The 23,458-nt window shown below is 41.1% G+C and overlaps 2 protein-coding genes across 3 annotated transcripts in view; one reads left to right on the top strand and one right to left on the bottom strand.

The window, feature by feature from the left end:
• The first annotated feature begins 636 nt into the window (after positions 1-636).
• On the top strand, positions 637-3,037 carry bcl2l10 (BCL2 like 10). Its single transcript, XM_079555911.1, has 3 exons — positions 637-779; positions 1,269-1,712; positions 2,403-3,037. Exons 1-3 carry the CDS (start codon positions 747-749, stop codon positions 2,523-2,525), a joined length of 600 nt encoding a protein of 199 aa, XP_079412037.1. The 5' UTR covers positions 637-746; the 3' UTR covers positions 2,526-3,037.
• Positions 3,038-3,816: 779 nt separating this feature from the next.
• The window catches only part of trpm7 (transient receptor potential cation channel, subfamily M, member 7), a 35,119-nt gene continuing 15,477 nt past the window's right edge, over positions 3,817-23,458 (bottom strand). The window contains exons 1-40 of one of the 2 annotated variants that reach the window (XM_079555949.1): positions 22,867-22,932; positions 21,879-21,958; positions 21,071-21,109; positions 20,524-20,731; positions 20,151-20,364; positions 19,542-19,666; positions 19,257-19,428; positions 18,978-19,152; positions 18,767-18,890; positions 18,575-18,647; positions 17,130-17,230; positions 16,507-16,641; positions 16,375-16,428; positions 16,164-16,304; positions 15,959-16,093; positions 15,611-15,885; positions 15,313-15,541; positions 15,083-15,238; positions 14,580-14,723; positions 13,480-13,608; positions 13,149-13,400; positions 12,176-12,350; positions 11,240-11,372; positions 10,989-11,167; positions 10,781-10,913; positions 9,943-10,697; positions 9,149-9,237; positions 8,982-9,072; positions 8,798-8,874; positions 7,881-7,918; positions 7,605-7,633; positions 7,371-7,424; positions 7,011-7,055; positions 6,855-6,920; positions 5,725-6,008; positions 5,470-5,552; positions 5,123-5,328; positions 4,981-5,032; positions 4,719-4,825; positions 3,817-4,642 (exon numbers count right to left, since the gene is read on the bottom strand). In XM_079555949.1, coding sequence (XP_079412075.1) covers positions 4,530-4,642; positions 4,719-4,825; positions 4,981-5,032; positions 5,123-5,328; positions 5,470-5,552; positions 5,725-6,008; positions 6,855-6,920; positions 7,011-7,055; positions 7,371-7,424; positions 7,605-7,633; positions 7,881-7,918; positions 8,798-8,874; positions 8,982-9,072; positions 9,149-9,237; positions 9,943-10,697; positions 10,781-10,913; positions 10,989-11,167; positions 11,240-11,372; positions 12,176-12,350; positions 13,149-13,400; positions 13,480-13,608; positions 14,580-14,723; positions 15,083-15,238; positions 15,313-15,541; positions 15,611-15,885; positions 15,959-16,093; positions 16,164-16,304; positions 16,375-16,428; positions 16,507-16,641; positions 17,130-17,230; positions 18,575-18,647; positions 18,767-18,890; positions 18,978-19,152; positions 19,257-19,428; positions 19,542-19,666; positions 20,151-20,364; positions 20,524-20,731; positions 21,071-21,109; positions 21,879-21,958; positions 22,867-22,917 — 5,721 coding nt within the window. In that variant the 5' untranslated portion in view covers positions 22,918-22,932 and the 3' untranslated portion in view covers positions 3,817-4,529. Of the gene's footprint in view, positions 4,643-4,718; positions 4,826-4,980; positions 5,033-5,122; positions 5,329-5,469; positions 5,553-5,724; positions 6,009-6,854; positions 6,921-7,010; positions 7,056-7,370; positions 7,425-7,604; positions 7,634-7,880; positions 7,919-8,797; positions 8,875-8,981; positions 9,073-9,148; positions 9,238-9,942; positions 10,698-10,780; positions 10,914-10,988; positions 11,168-11,239; positions 11,373-12,175; positions 12,351-13,148; positions 13,401-13,479; positions 13,609-14,579; positions 14,724-15,082; positions 15,239-15,312; positions 15,542-15,610; positions 15,886-15,958; positions 16,094-16,163; positions 16,305-16,374; positions 16,429-16,506; positions 16,642-17,129; positions 17,231-18,574; positions 18,648-18,766; positions 18,891-18,977; positions 19,153-19,256; positions 19,429-19,541; positions 19,667-20,150; positions 20,365-20,523; positions 20,732-21,070; positions 21,110-21,878; positions 21,959-22,866; positions 22,933-23,458 lie in introns of those variants that run through there. The other variant, XM_079555948.1, reaches the window with a different exon arrangement.

Raw genomic sequence — 23,458 nt, 5'->3', positions numbered from 1 at the left:
CACTATTGTAAAGAACGTTGCATATACTGGAGGTTCTCAACTGGTGATCAATACACCATACACACTTCAATATGTGGCCCTTGTTCTTCCTGTCGCTGCCCTGGAACAGACTCCTCACCAACCACCACCACATTTACATACACTCAAGCGCCTTGCCCAAGGACACAATAACATGCTGCTCCATGACTGACAGCCAGCCTGACCAAGCCTCACACTCTTTCCCCCTCTCCTCAGAATACCAGAATGGTTTTGTGTTGTTTTGTAATACTGACTGAATCAAATCATCCACGTCTTTGTTTGTGGTCAAAGGTCAGCTGTCCATGTCCACATCAACACTGACACGGCTTCTGCATGAGTATTTTATTTTTGGGAAATTTCATTTGTTCCAAAGGGAAAATATTTGGTTTGGGACTGAGCAAATTTAGCTAAATGAGTCTAATAGGTGGGTCTAATTTAAGTAGAAATCAATTGCTTTAGTAGTATCACTAAAGATTCATAAAGACAGGGGGACATAGGGACAGTATTGATTATAGGACACATATCAGGGAAAATAAGTGGAGCTTTCAATGGTTATATACGTCAGGGGTTTTTGTTCCTCTGCTGAGGGGGTTTCATAGCTCGCTGGGCTTTTTGCGGCTCGTGCGCCTGTAGTAATGCTGTAGTATCGCGGGGGCGGAGCGTGTGATAAATGCGCAGTTGGTGAAGAGAGAAGCGCTGAATGAAACGACGTCTCCTTCCGCTGTTCAATGTGCAGCGAGCAGCCTGATATCGCTGGGAGGGTGAGTCTCTCTTTTATTAAGATCATTTGTGTTTTATTCCAATGTTCCCGATCATATTAGGTTCATTGTCATGTGAAGACAAAGGGAAGCGATTGTTTAATGCTTTTAGTGCGTAGACGTGGCCCGGAGTTTGTCCTCATTGTGAGCGTAGTAGTAGCTACTACTGAACGCGGTCCTTTGTGTCCTCCATTGCGTGACAGCAGCTACATGAGTTCACCGGTTAAAGGCTTATAGGCCTCCTCATATAATAAAACAAATGATCTATCATCGTATAGGCCTGTGTTTATTATATGTTTGACATTTAGCATGGTATCAGCATCACACTGCGTGATGCAGTGTGTTTGCTTATCACTACAGCCCATAAAGCGCATCAATTACTCCTCACTGAGGCCATTTGCATGATGGAGATAGGGTTTGTAAAGCATAGATTTTTGTATTAGGCTACTATGTCCCCAATCAATGATGAAACCTCCCTGTGTTCTTCATTAGAAAATGTCGTGTGGGCTGTGGAAAGAGACCCTGGCTCTGGCAGAGGACTACCTGTGCCTGTGCTGCAGCCCCCAGGCAGCCCGTCCTCCTCCCAGCGGGTCAGCTGCTGCCATGAGGCGTCTGGGCCAAGACATGGAGGCCCAGCACAAGGCACGCTTCCACACTCTGAGCCAGACCTTCCTGAAACAGTGCGGGCCGGACCCCTGCTCCAGTCTCAGGAAGGTCATGGAGGAGCTGGTGGGAGATGGACTCTTGAACTGGGGGAGGGTTGTGTCTCTTTTCACCTTTGCTGGGGTGCTGGCCAGACAGATACAAGAGCAGAAGTGCAGCAGGTCAGGGCAGGACCCTGGGAAAGTGCCCGCAGACTGCAGGCTGCTGGCAGAAACCATAGCAGATTACCTGGGAGAGGAGAAGAGAGACTGGCTGCTGGACAATGGAGGCTGGGTAGGTCTAATTAACTTCTGACGATATTTATCTGACTCCAAAACGATGTATACCAAATGTGTTTAGATTCCTCTCATTCAATAGTAACCAGTGTTATAACATACTCATTCTGTAGTCGACCTGCTTCTGTACTTTGCCATTAAAAGACAATGAATATGATACTGCATTCCTGTGAATGAAAGCACCGGAAATAGTTTCAGTTCTGAATTCTCTGGAACTACTGTCAGCATTTTGTTTGAGTCACTGTGAGTCAGGAGGCATAAAAAGGATATTTTTAAACTGTCAGCTTTACTGGAAGAGCCTAAAATGTTAGTTATGACTTCTTTGGGCAGACTGAGAACCCCGGTGTCTGACTAAAATCATTGTGGCTCCTTTTGAATGTCTGCTTTTGTGAATGGGCCGGCCCCCTCCTACACAGCCACATAAACATACAAACACACACCCTCCTTTCTTCAGCTGCAGCTGCTTTCAACAGACACGCAAGCACAGCCAGATGGACCTTCTGTAACGGCCTTATTGCTCTGTGCCAAACTGAAAGTGTAACACCTGGAGAGGGGAGCAGGTGTTTTCATTGCTTTACTGGGGTTAGTTAGTTACTTTATTGAGGTAAAAAAAAACATGTCCAACCTAAAGCCTGGAATTTCATAACCTATCAGACATGTTGATTGTTTATACTGTTTCTTTGTGCAGGGAGGCTTCTGTGAGTTCTCCTGCCACTCCGGGAAGGTGGACCAGGACTCATCCATGAAGACTGCTCTGTTTGCTGCTGCTGGGGTGGGTCTGGCTGGCCTCACCTTTCTCTTGGTGCGCTAGCTTTGATGTTCTCATTCAATTTGGCACAGTTGTCTGGAAGTTCGGAACCACGCTCATGCTGGGAGACTTGCTATACTGTTGTGATTTCATGTCAACAACTGAATGTTTGCACATCCTCAGACTTCAAATGCATCGCGTACTGACTTGAGTCCATTTCTCCTAAAGATTGTAAAAAAAAAAAAAATAGTAATCCCATGCCTTCAGTGCAGGAGTGATGTGAGGAGCATATCATTGGTTTGGCTGCATCTATTTTCACTTGTGCAGCTAAAGGGAACATTTAGGTTCATGTTAAATCTTTTCACTTGAGTTTAAATTTGACGGCTGCCTTCATTTCATGTTTTTATCCAATTTGTATGTGCATTAGAGTCATCTTAAGTGTACAATGTATAAATTAATATATTATATTTATATGAACTGAAACGGTAAGCAGTGGCCATTATCTGTATGTATTTTTTGTTTGCCCTACATTTATGTGAACCCTTAGTTTTCTGATACATATATATATATACATATATACATATATATATATATATATATATATATATATATATATGAACAGTTGATCTGAGCTATGTGCAGCATTAATGGCTGTCCAATGGTGCTACAGAACATTTATGCTTGATATTCATTTACCAAAACTGGGACCAATTTGTATCTAGGCCTATTATTCAGAACAAAAGCGTTGCAGTGGCATTTCCTCCACAGAACTCTTACATATTTTTACTGTATTTATTTGTCACACGTTTTGTAATAAAATATACAATCAAAAGAGTCTGTTCACTTTGTGCTTTTGACACGTGTGCGCATTAAGTATGACATGTTTTTGATTCACATGAGCACTTTTAACGCAGAGAAAAACAAACCGTAATATGCATGGTTGAAACGAGGTCAACAGCTAAACCTCAACACAGTGGAACAGAATCTACAGCAGCATTCAGTGGTAACATCAGCGACTAAATTCACATTTGACAAGTTTGTAATGGAAATATGGACGAACTTCGAGCTCGTAAATTGCATTTAAATGGACAGGTAGTTTTGCTGCTATCCATAAAGAGAACTGGAACAGCTCATTGTGACATAGTGCAGTCATCAGCTGTATGCAAACCACACCATTGTGTCAACACTTCCTCATGTCTCTCGGAAAGTACCGAAAGAAATGTTAAGGGAAACCCATTCAAAAGTTACAATGAGCTACATTATTTGCTTAAAGTAACGTCATTCTCCAAAAGAACCCCCAAAGCCACTGTATTTTACATGTTTTATTAGTTTAAAATGATATACCAAGTACAAAACATATACAGTAATACCCTTATTTAATTCCCCTGAATAAAATATTTCATTTGTTCAGCACATGCCAGATATCAGTATCTATAAGATACAGTAGATTGTGATGTATCAACAATTGATGACAAAGATAGCAATAGTACCTTACTGTAACAATAAAAACTTTCAGAAATATTTTTAACTCTTTAAAACACAGTAAAATAACATACATCGTTCTGTAAAAGTTGCATTGCAATCTGCCCAAAATGTATGTTTTTTAAATTCCTGTATATTTCAATAATATTTGACAAGTCAAAAATACACTTATAAAAACAGTGATGATCTGCAGCAGTGGCAACTGGCTGTTTTGAAGCAGCTATAGCAGATCAACAATGCACTTTGATATTTCAAACAAGGCAACCTTCAAAAATGTGTAATAAATAATATAAGCAATACTTTACAATAATAATGTACCTGTCCATTTACATATCAATATGCAGTTCATATAGACTCAGAAACATATACAAAGTGTTTAAAATAGTTTCCCATTCATGTATTAAAAAATAAAAATTGTCAGTTTAGTGTGACAACACAGCATTTTGGCGGGACAAAGACATTACAGCCTGCATGCTCTGGTTTCCACAGAAACACATGATTCTTTCAGTCAAGTGGAAAAGACTTGCTCCTTGGCTTTAACGTCAAAAGATAAAATGATATAGGCAAGAAACTGAAGACTTTCAGCTAAATCATAAGCCTCATGGACTGGCGGGCCTCTTTTACTCCTTCCTCTGAATTGGAGGGGTCATCCTGGGGGAATGACACCTTGTCTGGGGTGTACTCATTCCTCTTAAGGTCTGACAAAGGGGCAATGACATCAGTTTTCTTTACTCTGACTGTATTAAAGGTGTTTTGGAAAGGAATAAAACTTACCAGGAAGTTTGAGTTTCCGGCAGCAGGAATTGCAGTGGTGCTTTGCACGGAAATTTCTGATGGCATCATCCCCCAGGTTGGCCGGACCGAAAATCATATCATAGGACCTACAGCAGTCAAAAGCAATAAAGCAAGGGGTGAGCAATGTGCTATTGATTTTAAATCTTAAATTTGAAAATAACAGTTTTGTTATTTGACCAATATTTAAGAAGTCGCATCTGTGGCTAAAATGTTAAAGTTAATTATTAAAGTGTGCACTCACCCTTTTTCACCACTCTTGATAACTGATGGATCAGTCAGAATCTCCCCAACCCCTACAACAGACAGGCAGACCAGACAGGCGCATGTTATAACAGCAGCTCCTCTCACTATTTATGTCTAAGTCACAGCGGTGAGTGGCTCACCCTGTAGGTCAAGCACCAGCAGCTCTCCGCGGGTGTACTCGTACGTCCAGTGGCTGAAGGCCAGCATTGTTTCCTCCAGAAGGTTGGTGGGGACAATCTCCTCTCCGTTGTTATTGTTAAACTTTCTGAACTCCCCACTGATGCATTCCTCTATGGCAAACCACTGACCAGCAGAATGACAGTAAAGCAGGAACACTTCCAGAAACCTTTGATATAAAAGCAGACATACTTCACATGAAAGAGAATACAAACTCAAAGTGTGCACAGAACACCAAGCCGAGCACAACATCAGCATCAAGTGTTAGACACACAGAACTAAGCTGTGGCATAGGTGTCAGACAAAGTACCTTGGCGAATAAGGAATAGTTTTAGGTCTGACTTGATTGAAGGCAAATGTGAGCTTCTGCGCGGCTCGTTGCTGTTGAATTTCCTGTAAAGCCATACAGAAACACAAACAAAAAAACAGATAATACTTCAATGACAATGTAAAAAGCACTATTTACAGCATACGCATGGATAGTTGTAAAAGTACATCACAATTACAGTACTATAACTCTATGTTTAAACAGCTGTACTATAGAGCATATGCAGAAAGCCTTTACCCTGAGACTAAGATGCAGCACAGTTTCCTCCTTGTAGATGCTCTGCCAGGTCTGGACCACTTCTGGAAGGAAGGACTTGACTATGTACAGATGGCCCGGTTTGAGGATGTCATACTCCGACCATGTGCAGAGAACCTTGAGGGCACGCCGCAGACCACCACCCATCTCCTCTTTACTGAGGAACTCTATTTTGGCACTCAGGCCGCGCTGGGCCCAGGAAGACATGCTGTTGTTGATAGTGTTAGGAGAGCTTTCCTCCAGGCGGTACACTGTGACTGGTTCACCTAAACATAATCAACACATCATTTTTATCAAACAAAATGAATGATTGAATGGGGCGACAGTGGCACAGATGGTAGAGCGGGTTGTCTCATGATCGGAAGGTCAGGGATTTGAATCCCGCCTCCTCAAGGTGCACACTGTCCATGGGCAAGACACTTCGCCCACCTTGTCTGTGTACACTTGTGTATGAATGAAGGAGTGAATGGTTGAGTGGTTCCTTGCTGTAAAGCACTTTGAGTGTCTGATGTAGATGGAAAAGCGCTATATAATATAAGATGAGACCATTTACCATTGATGTTTATTTGGGACATTATATTCTTAGTAATGTATCCTTTTAGTTATGCTGACAATTTCTTGCAACATGCAATCTTTAAAGCTGCAATATGCAACTTTTTATGCTAAAAAAAAAGTTGATATTTGTGCGTATTTGACCATAGTGACCCAGAGGCTGTATGCGTGGTCAGCAAGCGTCTTTACTTTTCATCACAGTGATCTCTAGGCCGTCCAGGATCAATTGTTTGGAAGGTTTTCTCTGCTGACTGACCCTCTCACCAGAAAACCTATAAAACACGTGATCCTGGAGCATCCTATAGACCGATGACCGAGGTCACAAATATCAGCTTTTTTTTTCCATATCAAAAGTTGCATAGTGCACCTTTAATAAAGCAACAGAGGTTCTTTCTTAAACATCATTTTTAATGTATCTTTAAATTTCACTAGAGGTCTGAAAGAACAAATTAGTTTCGTAATTATTAGGGGTGGCTCTAAAGCCCTTGCTTTATTTAAACTTTTGCAAAAATTTTACAATAATAAGAGACACAGTGATTGTGCGGCAGGCCAGGTCTTACCTTTAGGAGGTACTGGGGTGAAGGGGATACTCTGGGACAGCCTCATTAGATTGTTTCGCTCCACAGCTGAATCAACAAAAAATGGTATGTTGGTTATGAAAAAACAAAAACAAAAAACATTACAACGTGCTTTTATTCCATAAACCGGTTTCTCACCTGAGTACTGGTAATTTTCAATGGGTTTAAACGGCGAGCCAATAGCTGTAAAAAACAAAAAAAGTTTATATTAATAAATTTAAAAAACTATATAAAATTGCAAAAAAAGTAAGAGCTCAGATTAAGGAAAGTCTAGTGTAGTTCCAGCATAGTCCAGTAGATGCCGCTTTACCACAGCTACCGTTACTTTACCTCTAAACTGTAGCTCATGTTCAGACACAACTCTTCCAATAATGTAGATTTGATTATGGCAATCTGTCACTTGATTTTGATGGTGTTTTTTAAAAATCAGATCAGTTTGTAATTTGTGGTCAGATTAAATTACTGATGCTGTTTGATTGGTCAGTGAGGGTTACTCACAGTCCTTTCTGGCTCCAAGGTGAGCGAGCCGTGGCGTGTACAGAGAAACTGCGGCTGGAACCACAGAAATAAAAAAAGCACTGTGAACCAAAATGAAACTTTGCCTAAGCACTGGAGAAATAATCCATGCCAGAATGAAAGGGAGACCATGCTCTTAAAGAAAAGACATGCAACTTTGCATTTATATAGTATAAGACGGCTGCTGCTGTACCATGAAAGCATCAAACGTCTTACCATTCAGAGTATCTTCTCCTGGGGCTCGTCTGACAAGGACAAAAGGATCAATTATGTTATGCATACCTTAATAACAATTCAATAAGGGATACTGAGAAAATACAGTTTCATTCACAGTGCAAGAGTTTACATTATTAGGACTGTGTTAAAGATGGTCAAATCTCAGCCACTGATTTCAGTGCAGCATGTCACATGTTTTACAAAATGATACACACACATCTGGAGTTCTTGTCACACATTTGACACATAATCAGGAGTGTCAAGAGTGATACTTACAGACTGCTGGCCTGGGCTGATTTCATCTGCACCCTTTCCTAGTGGGGAAATAAAATGTGTTTTACAAGGTAATAGAAAATATTTACATTGAAATACATAAAGACATTTACTATAATTTTGCAGAGCAATCATGACATTGTTTTCTAAAATCAAAATAGATCAGCAATGTCAGACAAAAGAGCTAGTTAGTTAGCTAGGGGTGGGACTCATTTTCAGCTCATGCATTCAGACAAATCCGCTCCGTGTATTTACCCACACTTCATCTGCCAAACCAGTCTGCGGTTATTAATTGCAAAAACCCGAATTCCATGTGGCTTTTCAAGTAGCTTGTTCCTGCAGTAAACACCCCACAACGCTACATATGCCTTCTGGGAGTTTCCCAAAATAAATTAAATGTCTTATATTCTCTATTATTGGGAAAAACATTGGCAGTAATATTGAAAAATAAACATGCAGACAGCCGCCATTTTGTTATAGTGCTGTGTTTAATTTCAGAGACCTGTATTTTGTAAAGTTGATTTGACAGCACCATGACTGAGGCAGCAGATCCCAAACAGCCCTACACAAGTCTGTTGGTCACACATCAACTATAAAAGCATATATATTTCAGTTGAGACAACCCATCAACTAATTAAAGTACAATACATTTCAATTCAGTGTGCCACACTTTAGCAGGCCAAACCAAACTGCCTGGTGGGCCCCCTGACAGGCAGGTAATCAGCCAATCACTGTGGAGCGCAGTCAGACAAGCACATATCGCTCTCCCAATTAGCCACTCCAGCGCTAAGCTAGTTCTTCATACATACAGTATCTGTGGTGCATTCTAGAGGTATGTATCTTTTGTTATAGTAAATCATAAGAAAGGTTTTCTTCTGAATGTATTAAAACTTGGGCGTTTAGAATGCAGCTATACTCACAAGCAAGTGAGCAGTCCTTGGGTCCTCATGAATTAGGATGTCTTCAGCTGAAACTCTGCTTTTGTCCCTCTTCAATGCTGCAGAGAGTAGGCAAATTTTAATCTTCCAAACTGAATACACAAATAAAACGTGCACTACCTTGAAATTAATCATTTGTTTGTTTCAATCATTTGTTACGCCTTACTTGAATCAGGATGGAGAAGACTAGGGTTTCTGTCAAACTCTGTGAAGCCAGCGTAAGAATTGACTGCTCTCATGTGACCGTGGGTTTCAGACTGCAAAAAGGAGAGTATACCAAGACTCATTCTTTACAAGTAGTGATTATTAGTGCGTTAAAACACACGGTTTTACCTGTGAGCGAGTTTGTATCTCGGGACTTTGCTGTGTGCTAGGGCCAGGTTTTGGTGAAGAGTGTTCAAGCTCTGAACTGTCTCTATGTCCTGAAATTCATGACACATTTAGTGACACCAAAAATAATAGTATTTCTTCCGCATTTAATCATTCATGCGTTATCCAATCATTCAGTTCCCAAATTTCCCATATATTTTGTGTGAAAAGAAAATGCTGAAACTATTCAAACATACATTGGACAAAAAAAGAAGAAGAATCATACTGTGTGCTTTCATGCACCTTCAGGAAAAAAGGAGACAGAACAGAGATTATATAATGACCAGAAAATCATTATCGGTAGATGGACAGGCACCAGCACCCAGCAGACCCAGCTTAAACTTGATTCAAACCTCTTGTTGAATTTGGCCCACTTGCAGTATTCCTCTTGTGGCTTACTCTCCTGCTTTGGCCAGCACAGACCAAGCGGGGGAGGTCTAGTGTGTTCCGCTTCTTGTGATTAGGTTTCCCTGAGGTTACTTCAAGGACAACCCCCAGTGATGTATTCAGGTGTGTTGGGCCCTCGTCATTCAAAAACGCCAGGTTGACATAGCCTGTGGTCCCGCCCTCTCCCTCCCCTTGTCCTAAGCACCCTTTGTTTTGAGGCTTAGCAGTGCAAGCAGACAAGCGAATAGGCCGAGCAGAGGCTGAAGTCTTAGAGATAACAACAACAGTAGGATACACACTCGCACACTCATTCGCAGCTTGAGTCTTCTTTTGTGTTACTGAACAAGAGCTCCCCTCACTCTGACACTTACCCACAAATGCCCCAAATTCTACAGTTGTGCTCTCAAGCTGCATGGGCGGGTGGTCAAATCTAGCTGCAGCCATGTGAGGTTGGCTCGAGGGCGTGCTGCTGATGTGGAAGAGTGCCGCACCTGAGGGCACGTTGGGCAGGCTGGAGGGGGAGTCGGAAAAGCCCGGCTCATGTGGACGGCTCAGCATACTCAGTGTGAGAGAGTGGCGCAGCTCCAGAGGGGACAAGGCCACAGCACTTTGGACAAAGGCACTGGGGCCAGCGCTCCTTGAAGAGCCAGTCTCTGCAGCTAATGGCACAAGCCCAAACAAGCCCCTCTTCTCTGGACTCAGGCTTAGGTCCTTCCCCAATCCTGAAACAGCACCCTTCAATCTGCGGCCACTTTCACTCATAGTCCCAAATAGAGAGTCCGCTATGTTAGCTTCTTTCTGGGGAAAGGAGGTGCCATGAGAGGGACCAAAGTAAGCCCCTAAACTACATTTCCCAATCACAGATGATTTGGAGAGTCCCGTGTCCATAGGCACTGGAGCAATGCTGGGGACTAAATTTTTGGAAAGGCTTATTTCTCTGGTGATCTGATTATGAACTTTGCTGTCCTCTGACGCCCTCTGCGCAGTGAGGGCCTTAAGAGTGTCCAGAGTCAAAGCAGAGAGATCCTGGAGGTGGCCGATCTGAGAGTCCAGTGTGTGCAAAGAGCGTTTTATGTAGTTGACCCTGTTTCCCACTTCTTTCAGTTGCATACACATCGTCTCAACCCTGGAAATTAGACCAGAATTTTGCCAATGCTCACAAAGTACAACAGAGTTAGAACAACATGAATTTTGTGTTAATTATGGTACCTTTCTGAAGTAAGGCGTATGCGCTCCTCACTCCCAGAGTGAAACTGATCATCTTTTTCATGAAAGTATGTCTCCACACACTGCTCTTCAAAGTCATGCAGCTTTTTTTGGTCTTCCTCTGTGAGGAATAGCTCTGAAAAAGGAAAATACAATTTACATATTGTATTGATTCTACTTGACTTAGACTGAAATAATGCAGTGGTCGTACTTGGTCCATAAGTATTCTCTTTCTTTCGCTTCCTACATGTACAGAACAGAGAGTATATATGGCAAAGGAGGATAAATGGAGGTGGGAGAACAGGCTTTTCATGGTAGGCCATGATAAAATGGTATCGCTGGTATTTCCACACAAGATTTGAAATAGACTTCACTTGAATGTAGACATTGCTAGAGAAAAAGGAAAAATATAATTAAAATTTTTCTAGTGTAGAAGAAAATCTATCACAGCGTGTCACTTACTTGAAGAAGGCAATCAGAAGGTTGACCATTAGAATATACTGTACAAAGAGGTAGACCGCTTGCAGGAGAGGAGTCAGCCAAACTCCTGCTGCACATAAATCCTTAACAGAATTTTCAGTGCTGTTGGAACACACTGTGGGAAAAAGTACCCATCAGGAGAAGCACAAAGCAAACAAACTAAAAGAGTCAACACACATAATCTAGGCTACAGCAACCACCTATTGAGGCTTTTTTATTTATCTTTTACACTTTTTTTTTTTAACAAGAACTAAACTGCCATCATTCAACCACAGAAACATGACTAAATGGCCCAGGTCTCTTCGTAATAGCCAGCACTAGGCATTATTTAGAATAGGGCAAATATCCAAATTAAAACTGCGAATGGACAAATATAGGACAAAGTTGTGCCTGACGAGCCTGTGTTCAAAAATAACTTCAAGAGAGGCAAAGTCCATTGGGGCTATTATTCAGTTCACTGATCTACAGCCTATGGTCAAAACTCTAGTCTAAATACATTCAAACCAGGTCACTCTAGTCAATCAACCCACTCCAGTTGACAATATTTGGGGTGAAAAAAGGGAAAATTTGGCTGAAAAGTGAAGCCCGCATCAGGGTGCGTTTTGTTCCACCGGAGCTTCAAATGCACGGACTCAAAGATGATCAGTTAACTGCTGCCTTTACGCAGATCACCAAGAGTCGAGGCAGTCAAGGCTGTGGTGAAGCAAAAACAGCCATGTCCCCAAAGGGTCCAGCTTGGCTGCCTCTGGACATGGATCTTAACATGTGAAGGAGACTGTGAATAATACAATGATTACATTAAGTGGCTTGATTTTCAGTGCTAGTTTTGTGTGACAATCAGGTCTCGTGCTCTAGTGAGGAGCTTTAAAAAGTTGTCCTTACCCTCATAATCTTCCCTACCAAGTTCATCCTTCTTACCATCGATTTCATAGGCATACACCTCCCCATACATCATCCAGTATGGTTGGAACACCACATCTTTGGCCAGGGTCCAGCTGGGCTCTTCATTAGGGTACAGAATGGCTTTCCTGGGTACGCCATAGCTTAGTAGCACAATGACCATTATTACCACAATATAAAACATGTTGGCCACCTGAAAAATAAGAAAATCTATTTAATCCTTTACAATGGGGATCAAGAAACAACCATAGAGGCTGACTAATATGAGGGGTTTATGGCTGAAACTGATTTGTGCTGCCGACAGCCAATAAGCACTGCTGACATCTTCAATCCAAAATGTGGAGCCGACTGGAATACATTTAAGTAAAGATAAAAAGTAATATGTATGGCAACAATTTTGGGCATGATAGCCCTATGGAATGAAAACAACGTCGATGCCAATGGCCATTAGTATAAAAAGTGTTAATATCGGCCTAATGCTGTATATTGGTCCATCTCGAACCAACAGTACATCACCAATACTGTAGATGATGAAGTCTAAAAGTTGAGATCAACATTAATTTTCTCATGTTGGCAGCCAAACTCAGCCTGGTGACAAAATACTGAGGGCTGAAGAAACACTCCCAAGATGGCACATATGCTTGTATCTAAGGAGCACTCGGCACAGTGTGGGTGATCACATGGATGAAACTCAATGGCTCTACAGCTATGGGCTCAAACACAATGACCAAATATCAACATTACCTGATTTCAACATAGGTGTGAGCTGAAATATTGAAAATGATTCAAATATCATGAGAATGAATTATATTTAATCAGCCTGTGTGTGTTCTGATAGAATTAGACTTGCAGCTTTGCACTGTGGCATTTTCATGTTACGATTTTGTATAGAACTTGAGTGATATTTTGTAAAAATCCAAACCATTCCCTTCCACAATACAAAACACAATAAAAATATCCAAAATAAACAATGCACAGTGATTGGACTCACCATTTTAGCAATCATCATCACATAGGGTCCAGCTTGTTGGTTGACAGCGAGTATATCAAGCAGCCGCACATACCAGAAGATTATATTCAGGCAATACACTGTCCTTCCAGGTGTAAGGACTTTCTCTCCACCCAGCCTCAGGCCAAAGCCAATGAAGAAAGTCAAAATTGCCACAAAGTCGGACACATTAAAATATTCACCAAACCACACTTTAATCTTCTGACTTATTTTCCCTGCTTCAGACATGAACATCTAGGAAAAAACAACAGGGAGTGCTGTTCAATAGCGATCTTGCTTTAACACGTGTAATGTAGTGATAAATTAATACTACCTCTCGAATTTTTTCAATGGCAGATGAAAATATGTAGAGAATGACAATCCACTCCTGAGGAGAAGGCCAGTCATTCATCTTGACCAGGACCACGAATGAGTAGAGCATCAGAAAAGCAAGGTAGAAAAGCTGAAAAAAGTAATAAAATAATCATTATCAAAGCAACAACTGTTGGTCTCCTTACATCTATGGAATCAGTTTGGTCGTAAAAGGTTTATTTTTTACAATTAGTATATTAACAGGCAATGTCCCTTACTGTACTACAGTGCAGAGGAAACCCCACTTGAAAATATTTTGAGTCATGATAGTAGAGGCCCTTAAAAGGAAAATGATCTGGAAGCTCCCAGAGCCCAGCTGGTGGTCAGCTGCGTGGATTACGACTCTGGCAGTGAAACTAATGTATGCCTTGTTTTATTGAAGACATGTAGTGAAGCACACACTTATCATCAACCTATTGTAATCAAAGTGACCCTATTCGAGGCTTAACAATAGGTTTGGTTGCGTAATGCGTAATGTTATTATTATAATAACTGACACCAGGATTTAATTGAATAAAACTGGGGGAAAAAGACAATTGGGGATGTTTAGAGAGCATGCCTTTCTAAACTCCACAAACCCATATATTCAACTTTGAAAACCTTTAAATATTCAAAGATTACTAGCACTTGATATGCCGTGTGCTGGAAGTGAAGGGATTAATGTAATGTCACGAGTCACGACACATGAACACCAGAGAGAGATAAGCTCACACCTCTCAGATTGTATCTACACACGTCAAAGCCCAACAGCCTGAACAACCACCGAAATCCTGGAAACTCTGGGTTCATGTGAACTCGCCTCAGGCTTAAATAAACAAATTTATGTGAGAAAAGTTTACTGATAAGTTTAAATGGCCTTATGGGGTGATTAAAAAAGAGACTTTGTTAACGTTGAATAAATCACTTTGAGTCTACATTTGTGCATGTTTTTTTCTCCTCCAAGAGTAAAACAAATTCATTTTAAATTAGATTTTTTTTTCTTTGCTAAAGATAGAATGTATGATCAACACAAGAAAAGACAGCTCTTTGGGATTCTGCACGTGACTGAATGTCTTTACGTACCGTGTTGGCCCAGAACTTGACAATAGGAGCATGGTAGAAGGCATGTATTTTCCTGGTTAATGGCAGCTTTCTGGAGCGGACGGGTGGATCCATTTCATTTTTCCCCTCCAGATGGTCATGCACTCGGCTCTCCTTGAACACATCCTGCAGATTTATAATACAAAAACTTTTGCAACATTGGGTAAGTTATTTGTTATTTAGCTACATATATTCTTCACTTTATTTCTAAGTATTCAGACCTCCATAAATCAACTGGAGCACTAGTTCAATCATCCTTTTTTTTTTTTTCCTGTTTAAAGCCTTCATAGAAAATTAGGTCTGTGGTTAATCCCATTCTTTGCCTCTGGTCCATAGAGGTTATATAAAGGTGAGTGTAGATTTTCGGGTTTACTTTTATAAGAATAAAAACATTTAACACTAAACATAATAACAAAAGGAATAAACTGAGGCTATGAAGACTGCCTGAATCCAAAGTAAAACAAAATGAAACCTTAAAAACTGACCATTTGAATGTCTTCAGCAATGTTTTGGAAGTTACATTCACTGTCCTCCATTGTCATCTGGTGATCTTCCTGGTTCTGGGGAATGTGGGCCATCTCCGCTTTGGATTTATACTCTAACAGCAGAATGGCAGGAGGCACCAAAATACTCAGAATCACCTGGACACAAGAGAGGCTTTAGAGTACGCCAATGACGACGATGCTTTAGTTAAACACATAGAGCGGTCATGAACCTTGTACCAGGAGTTCTTGCGCATGTTCAGCCGCCCCATCCACATATCGGACAGCAGCATCTGGGTACTGTTATGGGCTACGAACGGCCGCAGGTGTGAGGAGACCGCCAGTTTAAGGCAGGTGGAATTGCTCCAGTTTTTGAGCTCATAGGTCAGCAGCTTCATGGCCATGGTCTCATCCTGTCTGAATGACTGCTCCAACAGATCCACAGCCAGGGTCCCAAACTCACTAAAACACAAGACACAGGTTTATGCCATTGGACACACTTTGGGCAGCACACAGTTACAGTAACCATACTTTGAATATTCCTTAAACTCCTCAGTTGTGTCGTCTACAACATCACTTTTCTTCGCCTCGTAGCCCATCGATCGACACAGTTTGCATGCCACCAGTGCTTTTGCCATGTTTTCCTCCCCTTGCTCCCAAAAGAACAGTGCCATTTTCTGCCTTTTCATGAGCACAGCCCACACAAGGAGTTCATTGAAAGGGTAAGGGAAGCGCCGTGTTTCTGGGTCATCAATGTCCACAATTTCCTCCTTGGCTCTCTTGTTTTGCTCGACTGATGTTTCCAGCTAAAATGTGGACAAATAGATAGAAGTAAGCATTTTGTCTTAAAAAGGAAGCTTGACTGAAACATCAAAATACCTTTGGTTTATATGGCTGTGCTGTTTTTATGAAGTGGTTGTGCCTTGTTTTTTCCTTCTTGTCAGCTTGCATGCTGAATGACTCATGACTTTTTCGCAAATGTGACCCAGGACCAGATATGTGCCGCCCTGACCTCTGTGCAAGATAATGACATTTAATGTTATGATTTTTTTTTTTTTTTAAGTGAAGAGGCTGAATAACATACCCTGTTGTTGCCATGGAGATTGTTGTAAATGATTCTGAAGCGTTTCCGTGTGTAATTGCACCTGTAAGTCCCACCCATCAGGTACTCAATTACCAGGCCGATGTCTATCAGTGTGATCTTGTAGTTTGGAGGGAGGTGGCTCTGTAACAATCAAAGCACATGTGGAATCTGTATTCACTGAAAAAAGGTTTCATATGATACCGACACTGACCTGTTTCACATCTCGGACCAAGTGTGAGAGAGTGGGGTTGTTTGGGTGCTGTTTCTGGGGATAAATAGGTGGCTTGTTTAAAAAAAAAAAATTGATAAACAATAATTTATTCAACGCTTTTAGTTTTATTACCGTGTTGTAAAGCTCCTCAAGTCGATTGATGGTTAAAAACCGGTGCATGCTCACTCCATTTTCAATGAGGAGTTTCACAAAATCCACTCTGTCCATCACAAGTGCATCCAACATGGCCTGCTCCAGAGAGCTCACCTGCGCACACACACACACACACACACACACACACACACACACACACACACACACACACAGCACTTCAGTATACATGCCATGTGGAAAAAATAAACACTGCAAGCTTCGCCTTTAGGGCAAGGGTAGACAATGTCAGACCCGGGGCCCAAATCCAGCTCTCGAGGATAAAAGACTTTCTCAATTTCTTAAAAAAAAGGCCCTGGGAGGGAAAACCCCTAACCCCCTTTTTAGTTCTATAAACTAGTATTAATAGAAAGTGGTTCTTCAGTTTTGGTCGCCTATCTCTGCTGTCCGGCAACTACTCCCAAATAAAACGCTAGGTCACAGTGTATAGTCAGCTCATGGCAGTCTGCCCATTTGGGTCCCTTGACTACCCTGAATGTGCAGATTGTCGTCAGCAGATATTTTGGGTAGTTCTGGGGTTATGGAACTGGTAGGAAAGAAAGATCTCGAGAGATCGGAAGATTAGCTCTTACACAGAAACATACCATTAGCTGTTGTCCATAAATAAACACATGATTCTTGGCGATGTCAACACGATCCCAAGCCATGGTCAGGACCAGCTGATCGAAGGCAGACGCATTCGTTCCTGTAGAAACAGTCATAGTGATTATGAAGCGACAGAGTTAATGCCATTTTGAGTCACTAATTTCTCCGGATTAGATGGGGTTAACAGAGCATTATACACAATCTAAAACAACTTCAGGTAATTCATTTTCTCTATTTTCCCCCTGAACCCCATGATCTGTTTGTAGAAAGGGTAGTAGTTACTGTTTCACTGGGGTGTGGGTAATGCCCTGAGTTAATCATTAGTAAACACACACACAGGATTTCTCTTTGTAAAATAAAGAAAGATAAAAGAATTTTCTTTAAATATAAAGACATCAAGCAATTCACCATACACTACCGAAAATGTATGGAACAAGAGTGTTCTGTAAGGAATAAATCTGAATAAATGCATAGGGACTGCAGAGATAGCCCCACACCTCGAATCAAATAATTACGATATAAAGTTGGAAATCCAATAGCAGAAGGGAGAGATGCGCGGGTCGGCTTTTTTCTGACCCGCCCCAACCCAAACTGATGATCAAACCCGACCCGAAAAAATTAGTCTCAATTTGCCAACCCGACCTGAACCTGCACACATTAAAAGCCGCCCTATGAGCCGCTCTGCCGCTGGCTGTCACTCAAACTGGAGTGTGTCACGTGATCGTGAGTTTACAGTGGAGAATTAACACTTGATGCGTTGTTTTGCTAATGCGCCGCGGAGGAACCTTTGAAATCGCTTATGGAAACGAGGAACAGAAATTATCATGAGGCTTTACTTCCACCACATCATGGATAACTCTTTCTTTCAAACTAAACAGAGTTTGGCCTAAAGTGGAGCAGCCTTTACCTGACGCAATAAGAAGTTGCTCTCCTCAGGTTAGTAAGAAGCTGTCGCCTTGTCATTTTAATTTTACCTTGCTTCTTGCTGCTGTTATTTTCATAACGTGTGCCTGTCGCTCATGTGCGGAGTGGAGATCAAAGTCACACATCGTAAGAAAACATGCTAATGATACGCTTATCCCATAAAACTGAACATTGAACAAAACACAGCCGACATTGTGTGGCATTTATGGATAACAATGCACAGTATGTTGTAAGCCAACAATGTAAGGACAAAAAAAAACTGAATACACGGGCTCCGTGGGTATCGGGTCGACCCGCACATAACAAGCAGAAGGTGAAGGCTAGGCAACATGATCCATGAACAAAAAGAAAAGGACACATGGTGAACATTGACTATCTATGTCAGAATAAAAACATTGGATCATGAAACTCAACCCTTCAAAAAGAAACAGCCGAACTAAAATCACAACAAGAAGAATTTAGTTATATCAACACACAACAGCATTCAATATAAAAGGCTCTGCAAAGGTCTTTGACTAACCTTGAAGTAAGGCTCTCAGGATAGCTACGTCAATGTCCTGGTGTTCCTCTGAACTGATGTGAAACACAGTGATCTGTTTTACAAGAAACAAGTCAGAAGTTGAAATCATTTTAACGATCAGTTCATCCACAAATTAAAAACTTAATCAATTTAATATAGAATATCATTTTTACTGAAAGAGAATATATTTACCAGTTCTTTACTCTTCATACACTCCATGAGTGTCTGAAAGAGGTGCATGGCATCACTCTGGCTGAAGTTAAACGTTTTCTTTATTGTTGCAATAATGTCCGTTTCCACTCCATCAGGAAGATTTCTACAAAAAGGGTAAAATACTGCCTAAATCAATATCATCGAAAGGCCACCTTGTAAAACCTCACTGATGTTTGTGTAGGCTGCCTACCCTCCCTCTTCAGTTTGCTTATGGACATAGGCCAATATGTCCGCAGCCCGACCGGTCCCTTCACACACCACCACTGGGACTGGTGGAGTCTCCTGAAGATACTCCAGAACAGTTAAGATCACATTGGGCCCCCCTTCTAAGATTAAGGCCACCACCGGTACACCCTGACCAATACCTGCACACCAAAGGCATAAACATTATCATTTTTTGTATTATTACTTACAGACGTTCTTTCAGCAAGATAAACACAAAGGCAAGAATTTGAATGAGAAATCTTACGAGCATGTATCCTTTGAAGGTTAATGTGCTTCTCCAGATCTCGGCGCAGTTTGACCTCTGCCCCATACTTTCCCACAGTGCCATCATCAACCAAGAGGAAATGAGAATGCAGATTGTTGAGAACGTTGAGTTTACTAAGAGGGTTCAGTAGTGTTTGGTATGGGGCAATAATCTGCAGTGTCCAAGTAAAACAGCCAAGACAATAGACAAATAATGATGTAGTGATGATACCAACCAATTACATATCAAGGAAAAACAATGACAAAGAATTAAATTCAATCCTACGTCTCTGCCGATGAGATCATCCTTGTTTTCAATGACTCCCCATGGAGCAATCCCAATAGTGCAAATTTTCTTAGATGATCTTGAGCAATGCTCTTTGAGCGCATCTCCAACATGCTTTGCTACACCTGTTGAAAACACAGTAAATATTACTCCATGGCAATCAACTACACAGATAGTTCAAGGGTAAAAGAAAAAAAGTATGCAAAATTAAGGTTTGTAATGATGACGGCCTATAGCAAAAAATGTTTTGAACCACAACTCTAAAAGAATGGATATGATAGATTCAGCAGTAATTTGTGAGCTTTTTTAAGCTGACCTGTGTGCCAAAGAGGCATTAGTAGTAATCACTGGGTCTGGGTAAGTGCCCCCTATGAGTAATGATTTAAACACTGTAATAGACCACAGCCTCTTAGCAGCTATCTGCGGGTGCAGACACACCTTGGTCACAAGACGCAACCAAATCATATGCTTATAGGCCAGTATTAGAGGTTCTGTCAAATCAGCGAACAAAAAATAGGTTTCATGTTTGGGGCGTCTGATGATGTATACAGAAGAATGAAAAAAAGACAATGCTTTTCTAATAAGAAGTAAAAAGTGCAATCAATATACCCGTGTTGACGCCTCCAGTGAAAATCCAGGCTCCTGTAGTGACTGCAGCTTTTATAAGGCCTTTTCCCACCACCTGCTTAATGCGGGGGTGCAGCTCAAAATTTTGAACTCCTCCATGGACAGAAATCAAGATCTTGGGAAGCTCCATATGCCACTCCTTCAACATTAGTCGCAAGATATTCTCAGGCCTCGAATCATGGGACAAACGCACATACTGCAATTGTTCAGAATAAAGAGTTCTTAGAAGAGTTCACACAATTTTCTGTACATTTAAAAGGGGGCACACACTTTAAGTGGTTATACTAAAAACATCAGAAAATGCAATGTGACAATGAACATCAACATTGTTATAAATGTATAAAGGTTCTTTCACCTTGGCTCTGTACGAGTGAGAGCCTCCCTGGAAGTTGATGACACCATAGGCATCAGTGGGACTGGCCTCCGTGTGTTTCTCCACTGACCACTCCTCCTGATTGGGTATAGGCGGCTGGTTGGCATTCTCACCCAACTTCACTTCCGAATATTTGGTTGCAATGCTGGCTGTAAAGCCATGTTGCCGTGCAAGTCGCCCACAGTAGCACCTGCAAATCAAAAATTAAAATCATTATACAAACATCACATGTTGATAACTGAAAAACAACAACGAGAAGACAGTAATGTGTCGTTTATTGTTACATTTGGTGCATCTCTGAAGAATGTTTTATTATACATCTTTGTGTAGCCAAGAGCTTAACAATGTGTTACTTATTCCTGCAAAGAGGGTGAAGCATTTCTCAAACACACAAACAAACAGAGCCTTAGAGTTAATCGTTTCCCAAAGTGGGCACTGAGAAAAAAATGTATTTTCTATCAAGAGAATTATCAAAGTTTTTTTCCATTTAATTTTCTGTTCTGAGGTATTACTATGTGAAAAGACTTACCGAACAAGCTGTTGACAAATCTGGCATCCTGGAAGGCATCTGAAATGCACATAAAATAATTGTAAAATATACGTTGGTGAGTTCCAAAGCCATTAATCCAAGTAAAGGCTTCACCAGAAATGTCATTTCCAAGTACCGTAGGTGCTTGCTTTAGGAAACCATTAAGTTTATCTTTCCACCTGGACAAGCCAGTTACACTGACATTTGAACAAAGGACTGCAGACCTCCCAAAGGAGGAAGCATTATGTTGGAAAACAGCAAATGGTCTAAATATATATAGCGCTTTTCCACCTACATTTGGAACTCGAAAAGCACTTCATATTCAATGTACCAACTGTTTAATGTACGTTCAGCCCACCACATCATGTCTAGACCATGAATGCTCATTCTCATTTATGAATTGAAATCATGTACAAAAGTACAAAAGCTAACCAGATTTACAGGAGCATTAACCATTTCGTAATGTTGCATCAAATGTGCTCTTTGAAGTTTTACAAATTGTGAAGCACAAACTCATTTGGCGCCAAGGACAGCTCTGCACTCAGACTTAACATCACCATGTCAAATTGCAGTAGGTACAGTAGCTGCAATTCCTTCATAAACCAATTGTGGCATCGTTTCAAAAACAAGGCAATACAAAAGTGGAAGACTTAACATTCACCTATTTGAAGAGATGGCAATCTTAAAAGTGAAGAGAGTACATTTCTTATAGGACAGTAGTTTAACTTTTTATCACTCTCCACAGTAACACATGCCCGCACCTCACACTGTAGTATTTCTAGAAAGGGGCCAAAGTAGAGTCACATACCTGTGGGGGTCTCTGGACACGGTGAGCATATACACACATTCTCGCTTGCTGAATGTGTTCTCTATCCAGGGTTTCTGGGACTGTGGACAGAAAAAAGAAATATGAATTAAAGCAGGAAACGCAGAATACTTGAAAAAAGTTAAAAAGACAATTTTAGTCAATATACCAAATATCTTTTATGGCAGGTGGTATCGTGGCAATTGAAGTATAAATTCAAAATGAAAGAAAATCTAATAATTTCAGAGGATTCCTGCTAAAAACCAAAGTTAACCATCATAATTTCCAAAGGATTTATGCCACAGGAATTTCCAATAATGCTTATTGTTGTAAGCAGAGCTTCTGGAAAGTCTCATAGTGATAAGAACGGCTAATCTCTTAAGTACAATGGAGGAAACCAGTAGGCATTCCCCAAAGCATTTTGATTTACACATTTAAGGTCTTTGAACTTGACTGTTTTTTGTTTTTTTACAAAAACATTTTAAGCTAGTTGGTGAATTTCCCATCTTTAATATTGAAGCACAACAAAGGATTATGAACAACAAGTTAAAGCTGATACCTTCCACATTATGACAACAAAATGAACTATTATTTGCGACGTGCCCCTACACAAAGCAGGCAAGAGCTTTCAGTGGGTTTGCTGCCTGTGGGTTATCTATAGAACCCATGAGAGATTCTTTGTTGCATTCTTCACAGCCATAACATTGACATCACACACGAGGCAGCACCTCTGCTCTGCATGTGCAAATACAAATTCTACACAAAGACCATCAATGACAAATTGCTAAGATTATTTGGAGGCATAAGTAAATTAACACCACCACATTGCAAAAATACTAATAAGGACAAAGATAATTTGGCATTGCTGTAGTAAAGCTGCACCCAGCCTCAGCACCACCTAATACAACCCAGTGTAATGACAGTGGTGTGACAGACACGGTTCAATTAAAAGGTCAACTCAGTCCTTGACCAGTGACCAATGAGAGCATACCTGGATGACTTCCTCCTCATCTCTGTGTTTAAGGGCTTTGTACAGGAACATACCAAAACTCCCTCATGCATCTCCTGGACAAACCACAGTCACCACAGCTGCTATGTGCCTCTGGGTCATCAGCAACAAGTCGCTTTACGTCTCTCAGTCACACTGAAGATCCATCATCTGTCCAACACGTACAAGCAAGTTTCAAAGTCTACTTGGAGCGATTACCGCACAGATCCGGCCTCAGTTAAAAAGTGAAAGCTCCAGTATTCCACTGTTAATCTGTAAGGAGCAGCAGATGAATGTGTCTGAGACAGGCTAGATATTACACTTGTAGCCCGAGGAGAAAGAGGCGAAAGGCGGGGGTAAGAGAGAGGATTAGAAGATGGGCAGAGGCCTCAATGATATATACCTTGTTGTCTACTGAGGACACACCACCAACTGTGATTCATCCAGCACACACAAACTGCGCCTAACAACCCAGACTCCACAGAGTCTGCATCAAAAACATTCATTTCAACAGCCAACTCTGGGTTCCAGTGACAAGTACAGTCTGAACTTAAATGACTCCGGAAGTTCCTTGTTACATGACAAAAACAATTTG

The sequence above is a fragment of the Gobius niger genome, assembly GCF_951799975.1.
Source record: "Gobius niger genome assembly, chromosome: 4".
NCBI classification, from domain to species: Eukaryota; Metazoa; Chordata; class Actinopteri; order Gobiiformes; family Gobiidae; genus Gobius; species Gobius niger.
The sequence above is the reverse complement of the archived record's forward strand: the minus strand, read 5'-3'. Positions and strand labels throughout refer to the sequence as shown.

Coding starts and splice junctions, on each gene's coding strand:
- bcl2l10 (XM_079555911.1), top strand. CDS start 747: ATGTGCAGCGAGCAGCCTGATATCGCTGGGAGG. Junction 780..1,268: donor AGCCTGATATCGCTGGGAGG/GTGAGTCTCTCT, acceptor GTTCTTCATTAG/AAAATGTCGTGTGGGCTGTG. Junction 1,713..2,402: donor TGCTGGACAATGGAGGCTGG/GTAGGTCTAATT, acceptor TTCTTTGTGCAG/GGAGGCTTCTGTGAGTTCTC.